Source organism: Bubalus kerabau, chromosome 2 (assembly GCF_029407905.1).
Source record: "Bubalus kerabau isolate K-KA32 ecotype Philippines breed swamp buffalo chromosome 2, PCC_UOA_SB_1v2, whole genome shotgun sequence".
NCBI lineage: Eukaryota > Metazoa > Chordata > Mammalia > Artiodactyla > Bovidae > Bubalus > Bubalus kerabau.
Window position 1 is genome coordinate 126,916,983 of NC_073625.1, and position 10,924 is coordinate 126,927,906.

The following is a 10,924-nucleotide window of genomic DNA, read 5'->3' on the forward strand; positions in this document are numbered from 1 at the left end:
CCAGATCAGAAAGATAATTTTATATTTTCTTTCAACTTTTTTGAGACTCAGTATTTTCTGATAATGAGAAGTTGGTAGATATATTAACAAAAGATTTTTTTTCTTTTTTGGTAATAATTTAGATCATAAAAAATAATATAATAAGACAAATTCTCTCAGCATTGGGTTGGCAATCAGGAGGAGAAGGAAGAAGGAAAGGGAGAGAGTCCTTAGATCCTTGGTGGAAACATGACCCACTACCCCTTGACTGAGCACCCATGACAAGGTCTCTGTGATAGGGAAGCCCCAGCTACGGGATCCTGCCTCAGTGAACAAGAATGCTCCAGGGCTGCACTGCGAGCCCCTAGGGCAGAGCCCCAGTGCTGGCTCTCTGATCATCTCAACTTGGCTGCAGGTTGGTCGTGACTGAAAGGAGACCAGCGTGAATTAACCAGGAGGGGAACATAAAGACAGAACTTTATTTCAGTCAGTCACAGAGGGATAAAACAGCATTCTTCTCTATTTAAATTCTACCCCACCTTCTCGTCCTTCCACGCAGGGCTGCTGACAGAGGTTGTCGGGTCTATTGTGCCAACTGTGGAGATTCTGCCGGTAAATTGAGCTCACCCTGAGGTGCTGGCTCTGCCCCTGCCTCTTGAGGTCGGCCCTCGTATTCACAGGACCTTATGTGCGTCTGTAAGTATAGTAAAACTCTGTTAATCTGAGGTTATCATTCAAAGAGAGGAAGGTGAAGCCACTAATTGACAAGATGAGACCTTTTCCTGAGATCATTGGTTCTTTATTTGCAAGTACAGATAATATTTTGAATGAAATAAAAACTCAGTGGCTCAAATGCATCCAATAAGTTGAAGAAACAGTGATGGGCATCCACAGGTGAGTGTGGGTGTATAAAGCCCTATTTCCCTAGGCAAAAGCACAGCAGGGGCTGTGAAAGACATGCCTCCATCACATTACCAGTAAATTAAAGATAATCATATTATTCTTTCCTGCAAAAGTCCATATACTTCAATGTTATAGAAAAAGAAAATGCAACTATAAAGGCTAGAAAGAATTTCTCATAAAATTTCTGAACAAAATTTGCATCACATATCATGATATTCCCTTATCAATTATTAAAAAAAAGATTTCCTCAAGCAGGCCAGCCTTTGTATTACTTCTGCTTTCCATCCTTATCATTAAACTCAGAGCTATTGAACTGTAAGGATTACTCAGTCTAATGCTGGCAACATACAAACAAACAGAAAACTCCTATTTGAAAGCCCTATTGCAAAGCATAGTTAATGAGTAAACAGAAGTTACTGACTTACAAGAAACACTCTCACCCAGAAAGAGAATTATCAGAATAGCTTTGTCACATGGGAGTAACTGTTTGAGATTACTAACCCATTTTGGAAACAGAAAGTCAATTAATTTATTTTCTCTGTCCTCCCTTTGGCCAATCTGTCTTTCTCTCTTTTTCCTCTTTGACCTCTGGAGGTTTTTATTATTTTTTTCCTCCATTAAGAAGTTCGGCATTCAGTCTCTAACTTCCCTTATTGCCACATATGGACCAGATGTTACAGTTTATTCAAAATGTCAGGAATCTTTGTATGCAAATTGATGATGTACATTTGAAGGTACACATTCATTATCAGAAAAGCAACTGCAGTAGGCCACAAGTATATTAGTTTGTCCATTTTCTGTACTAGTTAAGAAAACTTGGGAGGAAACCTCAGAAAGGAGTTAGAATTCTGCACACAGTTTTATGTCATCCATAGAGATTGATGGGGAGTCTCACCATTTATTTCTCTCTAGGCTGTTCTGAATGTTCATGGTTTTTGTTGTATTATATGAGGATCTTTGGACAATGGGGACAGGGGTTGATGAGATGTTAAAGAAATACCCCTGGCTGCCTAAATTAAGGAATAGCATCAAAGAGATCAAAATCATGAGACTCTTTCATTTCCACAGTTGGATTCTCTCCATTAACTGGCTTCCAGGGGCGACCAGGACATTTGGGGGAGGTTGTTTCTGGAAAATCTGAAATCAATTTAAATGCAAGGCTATTTGGCTGTATCTGGATGTCAGGGATCCAGTTATCATCACTCTCTGTGGGAGGTGGTAGTGTATTAGGCATCACAGTTGCAATGAGATCTGAGTCCTGAAAGTCAGGAAAGGTAATGGCTACACCTGGCTGGGCTAGGGAAGAGAGTGTTGTCTCTTCTGTCTTCTCTTGCATCTGTGCAGAGGATGTAGTGCTGTCTTCATAAGGACTTGCCAAATAGTGTGTCCTCCAATCATAATGCTTTCCATTGTTTTTTCTTTTGTTTTTATATTTTCCGTGGCCATGACCATGCTTATGTCCATGGCCAAGACCATGTTGCTTTTGATGTCCATGGCCAAGACCATGACTCCTATGGTGCCCATGACCTTGGTCATGCTCATGTTTATGGCCAAGGCCATGTAATTTTATTTGATTTCCATGGTCCCAGCCATGCCCATGAGTGGGTCCTTGTTCTTTTCCTGAATCCCGCTCTTCATCTTGTACAGGTGACATGGCAGAGTGGGGTAGACTTACAGCTGTGTTTCCTTCAGTTTTCATCACTTGAACTGATCGGAAAGGTGAAAAACCTGGAGGCCTTTTCATGAGTGAGGTCTAAACAGGAAATATTAAGATGAATGCATTACTGTGAAAACCACACTATCAAAAAAGAAAGAAGGGATGGGGGCCTGACAATGCTATCTTAGTTTACGATAGGGAACGTCTTTGCCAGATTTTAAGTGCTATATACATTAATATTCCATAAAGGATGAAAATGAAAAATTTTTCCTCTTTTGATTGATTTAATAACTTAGAGATATTGATTCTTGTTCCTAATAATACTCTAAAATAGAGAGTTTTTAATCAGGAAAAACTGGATGGTTAACTACATGATCTCTAGGGTACTCTCTAAGCCTATGATTCCATAAGCCATGGCACATTATTTATTAATTGATACTATTTCTATTAGCATATTACTGCTTTTTATCCAAAAAGACCTTAACTGGTTTTAAGAATGGAATATATAAGCAGCATATATCTACAATCACTCTGCTGAATTGAAACACAGGATATATATGTTCACAAGCTTGAAACACAGCCTTTGTATAATGTTTGTATTAGACTATATACATACCTACATATGGCAAAAACCTAAATGCAGAACAAAGGGAGCAGAGGCAACTTGCATTGAAGCTATGGATTTGTGGGTTATTTCTACCTACACACTTACTACCTGTGAGAATGTGGTGGTTGGAGGCAGTGTTTGGTGATTTAAAGAGTGTGGTCTTTGAGGTCAAACAAGCCAGAGCCTACTAGCTATCAGTATGATGGTGAACAGAGTAGGCTCTGATTTGACCTAGATTTGTATCTGAGCACCACTAGCTTCACTTCCCTTGTGTGTAAAATAGGAATAATAAAATCACCTGCCTCGTAGAGTTGTCAGGAGAAAAATATGTGTCAATGTCAAGTCCTCAGTACAGTGTCTAAGATGGAGGAAGCACTTGATAAAGTTATTATCCACTTTAGGACTTTAGCATCTTTGTAATTTTTAGTGTCTCAATCTTGAAAGTAGGGAAAGTACTACTTACCTCCCAGGGTTCTTTTAAGAAGTAAAAAAATGATGCAACTTAATGCTTCTCAAACTTGCATATGGGTATGACTTTCCTGGGGACTGTGTTAAAATACAGCTTTTGATTCAGGAAATGTAGAGTGGGGTGTGCGACCTGCATTTTTCCTAAGCTCCTTGGATGTGCTTCCCTAAGAGAACCTGTGAACTCACGGGACACTGGCCGTGTCAGAGGAGTGATTAAGGGGACAGCTGCTCTCCCTTTCTAGCCATAAGAAGAGATCAGCATAGAAATGTGAGTGTTCTCCCCATTTAAAAAAGATAGTCCTCCAATTCATGTAAATAGTGGTTCATTTTCAACCTCCAAATATTTTCAGAATGAGCATAGTTAACCCAAAGCAACTGCGATTAGAATCATACCTGTCCAAGTGATTGACAGTTGACAGTAGGGTAAACTTTTCCCTCCCAAGGCACCATATAGACATTAGCATCACAGTGTAGAATTTGCTATCCATGAAAATCGAAGCCAAAGAGAAAACAGTGTTATTCATGGGATACATAAATAAGCATAAAACATCATACAGATTTCCAGAGAATCAGTAAGACAGCTGCATTATACTCACACCATGTATATTGATCTCACAACTCTTGGTCAGCTCTTCATTACTTCCCTTAGGACATGTGGTTTCCCTTGCTATGAACACAATAGAATACTTTAGTCCAGCTACCACCTGGAAAGTGAATTAGCACAAAATAGGAGCTTAATTAATGTTGTGTAATAAATCATACATTTTTATCATAAGGGCTTTTAGGGGAGAATCTTGACATTTAAATTATGTACTGAACAAATAAGAGTTACCCTCAAAAAGTATAAATATTTGACAACAAAACTTTGTATGTACATTAAAATATTTGGCAATCGGGCTTATTTCCTTTTTTAAATGGGAAAAGAAAACCATGCTATCATTTTTGTTTTTCTATTTTCCTGAGTTTTATTTTTCAGCAACTGCAAGATTCACCAGCAATTCAAAGGCTCAAGTCATAATATGTAGAATCTAGGACAAGTAGGAAGAAAACTTAAATATTTCCTTTAAACACACCTTTTTGTTCTACCAAAGCTTGAATCAGAGAAAAGCCTCTTGATGAAAGTGAAAGAGGAGAGTGAAAAAGTTGGCTTAAAGCTCAACATTCAGAAAACGAAGATCATGGCATCCAGTCCCATCACTTCATGGAAAATAGATGGGGAAACAGTGGAAACAGTGACAGACTTTATTTTTGGGGGCTCCAAAATCACTGCAGATGGTGACTGCAGCCATGATATTAAAAGACGCTTAATCCTTGGAAGGAAAGTTATGACCAACCTAGATAGCATATTCAAAAGCAGAGACATTACTTTGCCAACAAAGGTCCATCTACTCAAGGCTATAGTTTTTCCTGTGGTCATGTATGGATGTGAGAGTTGGACTGTGAAGAAGGCTGAGAACCGAAGAATTGATGCTTTTGAACTGTGGTGTTGGAGAAGACTCTTGAGAGTCCCTTGGACTGCAAGGAGATCCAACCAGTTCATTCTAAAGGAGATCAGCCCTGGGTGTTCTTTGGAAGGAATGATGCTAAAGCTGAAACTCCAGTACATTGGCCACCTCATGCAAAGAGTTGACTCATTGGAAAAGACTCTGATGCTGGGAGGGATTGGGGGCAGGAGGAGAAGGGGACGACAGAGGATGAGATGGCTGGATGGCATCACCGACTTGATGGATGTGAGTCTGAGTGAACTCCGGGAGTTGGTGATGGACAGGGAGGCCTGGCGTGCTGCAGTTCATGGGGTCGCAGAGAGTCGGACATGACTGAGTGACTGAACTGAACTGAACTGAACTGCTATAGAAATTATGTAGATTAAATTATGTGATTAGGAAAGTTCTTTGGATTTCTAGCTTGCTTCTCTGAGGGATTTTTTTTTTTAATATTAAGAAACTATTTTAAGCTCTAGCAAGTTTTAATCATTATATAATACTGTCTTCTGTTAATATTTGTGGCCCAATTTTTTTTCTTTTTGGTCTAGAATACATGTACTTTATTTACTTAAAAATTAAAGGTCATTGTGTGGTTTTTTCCCAATATACTGACTTCAACAGAATCACAAGCACAGTTTTTTTTAAAAAAGCTTACAGCCTTTACAGACTTGAAAAATATACTTTTTAAAATGTTTTAAAATTATATATATAAATTTAAAAGGTAGTTAACGTGGCTCAATTTTCAGGCTAAGTTATTCAGCATTTCATTCTAGGATTTAAATGTGTGTGTGTATAATATTATATAGTTATCAAAAAGAATATATTATACATACCTGTTTCCTGGAAAGCTGACCATTACTGAAAAAATAAAGTTATGGAATGATAGTATAATTCCATAATATAAGTCTTCCGTTTTTCTTTGTGTTTTTTGAAAAGCATGGAGGAATTGAAATGGGAGGAGGATGAGAAGAGCAGAGAACAGGAAGAGCTAAACTACTCCTCTACCTTTTCTGGCAACATTTTCTAGGTAAGCACAGTAAAATTTATAAGACAAATTTGATAACTTGTAAAACTCCAGACCTATATAAGCTGGGCAGGGAAGTCCAAAAAGTGTTTTCGAGTGTATACATTGGTGATCATGAATTTTGTTGCTTAATTTGAGAGTATACTTTAATCCAGTTTTCTGACATTGTTGTTGTTATTTAGTCACTCAGTTGTGTCCAGTTCTATTGAAACCCCATGGACTGTAGCCCACCAGGCTCCTCTGTCCATGGGATTTCCCAGGCAAGAATATTAGGGTGGGTTACCATTTCCTTCTCCAGAGGATCTTCCTGACCCAGGGATTGAACCCCAGTCTCCTGCACTGCAGGTGGACTCTTTACCTCTGAGCCACAGTTGATTAATATGATGTTGCCTAGGAAAGTTGACAATATATGACAAAAATCACAGCTGTTGGCTTAATTCTATTCAGGGTCCAGAGGGGAGGAATAAAGTAGCCCTAGTCATGGCAACCCACTCCAGTATTCTTGCCTAGAGGATCCCAGGGATGGAGCAGCCTGGTGGGCTGCTGTCTATGGGGTCGCACAGAGTCGGACGTGACTGAAGCGACTTAGCAGCAGCAGTAATATCTTGTATTCAAGAACCTCAAAATCGCATCTATATTGCTGTTCTTATCAGAAGTCTTCCCTGCTTAAATCTATCTTGTCCAAGTTTTGTTTTTAAAGTATAGAATACTACTTAGTAACATAAGTTCCAAATGCCTAAGACATTTAAACTAAATAAGCTAGAAAGGTATAAAAAACATTAATCAGTTCTTAGGGTGATGAGGCTTTTCATAGGTGAAAAGCAGAGGAAAGAACCTAAAGGAAGGGGGAAAATGTCAAAATTTGACTAGACAAAAATGAAAACTGATTCTCAAATGTCACAGTGAATAAGGTAAAAAGGTAAACTGGGAAAAATATGATGTAGGGTCAGTATGCTTATACACAGAAAGCCCAACACTAAAGAAATGAACCAAGGACATAACCAGCTCTTTTGGAGAAGTTAAAAAGATCATTACTCCTGAACAAGCTGGGCTTCATTAATAACCAAGGATATGCACATTTAAAAAACTATACAACATCATGTTTAACCTTGCATCTTGTCAAGGATAAAAAACAGAGCTGACACCTGGTGAGGTGTGGGAAACACGGAATCTCAGTCACTGCTGGTAGTATTCGAATAGGTCAAGTCAAGACCATCAGCCAGTGTCTTACATCCACATGGTGTGAATGTAAATTGACATAATTGCAAATCATTTGATGATCTGTCAATTTGCATCATAAATCTTAGACATCTACATATTCCTTGACCTTTCTAGGACTTTTTGTCAAAGGAAAATTCCTGAATGTGCACCCATAGATCCTTGAAGTGTTTTTATCTGAGCAGAGGCAGGGAAGAACATTGACAGCAGCCATGGGGATAGGGCAAAATGAACGGTATATGACAGAAATCACAACCATTCACATGAGAAAACAAAGGATTTAAGAAATGTTTGTTATCTGAAATATGAAACCAACCTGGAATGGACATGTACCCAAATAGGACTAAACATGCAAAGCCAAGGCAAGACTAAAATTGTAAAACAAATTAGCTATTTGGCAAATGGGTCACTAAGAGACTAGCTATTGCAAATTCATTATGGTAAGCTGATTTCCAATAAATCAGCTGCTTCCACTAGGGCTGCCTTGAGTGACCAAATTGCTCTCTTTAAATGCAAAAATAAGTAAAAAGTCACCTCTTAAAAGTAAATTTGAAATTCTCACAATATTCCAGATTAATTTAGCAAGTAAAGGGATGTAGCTTATTCTATTGTGGTTTTCCTTGTACCCTTAGCATAAACACATCCATTCTAGTATGTTGACTAATTTACAGAAAGAACTGGGACTACCAAGAGGACTAGATACACACACTTGAGAATGAGTGGTTCTTTCCTGACAGCAACTCTTTGACGTGGATTATGTGGTGGAGTACTGGACTGTTCCTGCATCAGTAAGAATAAGGGAATTTTACAGAAAAACAGCGAGAAGAAAAGTTGACAAAGACAAGAGCAGCATGAATTGGTACTCCTTTCAAGTAAGCCTAACATGGGTTATGTGCTAGTGAAATCAGGGAGAGGATATGACATCCAGAAATAAGTGTCTGAGTAGGACAGAAATCATAGTGCCAGTTTTGATTTATTTTAATATGGTTTGTTCAGGTCTTCCTCCCCCCCAGCATATAAAACTAATACAGGAAATAAGGAAGATTACAATAAGCAGCCCACTGTGACACCACCTAAAAGCTATGAATAATCTGAGACATTTCTTTTCAGTACTTTTCCCTGTACTTTTTAATAACATGATCAAGAACAGAATGTTTATTCAATTTTATGGCCTCTTTTTGCATAGTATAACACAAGCATTTTCTACATCAAGAACTCCTCACAAAGATGGTTTAAAATTGCTGCTTAATACTCCATTGTAAGGATATGCTAGACACAATTTGATCATTTCTATATTATTGATCATTTTGAGAGTTTACTATTTTATTTTTTGCTTTTATAGTTAAAGCTGCAATGAATATTATTGTATTTAAAGACTTTTCTATTTTATAGTTCTAGAAATTCAATTACTGAGCCAGAATGAACTTTTAAAGTGAGATTTTCTTTGTAGACTATAAAGATCATGTTTTTTGTGTGTTAATCACTTAGTCCTGTCTGACTTTTTGCCACCCCGTGGACTGTAGCCCGCCAGGCTCCTTTGTCCATGGAATTCTCCAGGCAAGAATACTAGAGTGGGTTGCCATTCCCTTCTCAAGGGGATTTTTCCAACCCAGGGATTGAACCTAGGTCTCCAGCATTGAAGGCCGATTCTTTATCATCTCAGCCATCAGGGAAGCCTATAAAAATCATGTTTGTTTGCAATAATAGTTTTTTCCCTTTGGTCATGTTGCATGGCTTCTGGGATCTTAGTTCCCTGACCAGGGTTTGAACCATGCCCTCAGTAGTGACAGTGTGAAGTCCTAACCACTAGACTGCCAGGAAATTCCCAGTTTGGCTCCTTTTTGATGACTTTTCTTTAGCTTGTATTTAGGTAAGCCAGTTTTGAGGTTCCATAATAGGAATCTGTCCATAAATACATCGGTCATATGCTGTTGGAGTTTGAAGGGATTTGGGCTTTTCTGATCCAGCCACAAAGGTTTCATGAGCCTGAATAACTGCCCAGGGTCACCCAGGATGTGAGTGGCAGATGCTGTTGCAGAGCTAGGCCCTGTGACCTCCAAACAAGGATACTCCTTCATCTCTACTGACAGGCATGGAAGGAGAGATGAATTCCTAGAAGGGACACTTGTAGAGGGGAAGGCACCCGAGGCAGGGAAAAAATGAGATGGAGATGAGCATGCAAAGAAAGTCTGGGCAATGGCTGGCTGATGTGGCTGAGCCCAAGGCACTGAATGATGTTATAATGACAGATGGATCTAGAAAGGCAGAGGATAAGTCTTGTTTTTCCTAGCTCTCAATTTTCTTAATTATACAAGTTGCTAGTACTTATATGGCACTTTAGATTTTGAGAAGTGATTGACATATGTTATTTTTTTGACCCTTCCTATAGTCCTTTATGGGCTTCCCTTGTAGCTCAGTCAGTAAAGAATCTGCCTGCAGTGCAGGAGACCCGGGTTCAATCCCTGGGTTGGGAAGATCCCCTGGAGAAGGAAATGGCAACCCACTCCAATATCCTTGCCTGGAAAATCTCATGGACAGAGGAGCCTGGAGGGCTGCAGTCCATGGGGTCGCAAAGAGTCAGGCATGACTGAGCAACTAACACTTACTATAGTCCTTTATGGCTAGAAAACGGAGACAGTGCTTTAAATGACTTGTCCAAGATCACACATCAAGCATGCTGTGAGGTTGGGACTTGAAATTCAAGTCTACCAAATCCCATTTGTGAGGTATACTGTTTCCCAATCCAGAGCCAAGATCAGTGGCAAAATTAGTAAACAATTTGCAATAGACTATCACTATAATTTACAGACCTGTACTGTTGCTTTTTTCACAGTGTCAATCTTGAAATAGAAGGTTCCATTATGCTCTTCATTAAGCTTTTCGATGGAATGCTTCAGAGCTTCCTCCAGGTCTGGGCTGTCAACAGGTATAGGTTTGGGGCAGCCGACACAAATCATGGTGGGTACAAAACCCTTCCCTGAAAGATGCAGATTTCACATCAGTGTGTGCCCTGAAGTAGCAATCTAGCCTAGTACCTTTTCCACATGTGATCCAGCATCCACCAACAGAGGGCCACGTGGCAGCCCAAGACCCAGCGGTGGAGGTTGTCTGTCAGACCTCTAACTGACTATCTCTCCTCTTTTCCTCTTCTAAAAGCCAAGTGTGTTTAGGGAAACTTTCAATCAGAAGGTGACTCAATCAATATGCTGCTCTTTTCTGGAGTTTTTGCATTTTTAATGGAAACTGTAAAAAGCAATGCTTAACGTAAAGGAATGATTTTCTTGCGGGAAAAATTTAAATCCTATGATTCTGGTGAGCAGGAAACTTCAGTAATGCTTCATATTGTGCAATGTACACAACTATTTTTGAAGTATGAGAAAAGCCAACCCTTGGTATAAGAATATTCAAGATGAGTCCAGATGTTCAAGCTGGATTTATTTAGAAAAGACAGAGGAACCAGAGATCAAATTGCCAACATCCGTTGGATCATCAAAAAAGCAAGAGAGTTCCAGAAAAACATCCATTTCTGCTTTATTGACTATGCCAAAGCCTTTGACTGTGGATCACAACCAACTGTGGAAGAT

At 39.1% G+C, this 10,924-nt stretch overlaps 1 protein-coding gene across 3 annotated transcripts in view; it reads right to left on the reverse strand.

Moving 5' to 3' along the window:
• Window positions 1-348: 348 nt before the first annotated feature.
• Window positions 349-10,924, reverse strand: part of KNG1 (kininogen 1) — a 32,691-nt gene continuing 22,115 nt past the window's right edge. The window contains exons 7-11 of one of the 3 annotated variants that reach the window (XM_055568795.1): window positions 10,151-10,317; window positions 4,211-4,318; window positions 4,008-4,094; window positions 2,558-2,635; window positions 350-673 (exon numbers count right to left, since the gene is read on the reverse strand). In XM_055568795.1, the coding sequence (XP_055424770.1) occupies window positions 563-673; window positions 2,558-2,635; window positions 4,008-4,094; window positions 4,211-4,318; window positions 10,151-10,317 (551 nt within the window). In that variant the 3' untranslated portion in view covers window positions 350-562. Of the gene's footprint in view, window positions 674-771; window positions 2,636-4,007; window positions 4,095-4,210; window positions 4,319-10,150; window positions 10,318-10,924 lie in introns of those variants that run through there. The other 2 variants (XM_055568796.1, XM_055568794.1) reach the window with 2 other exon arrangements.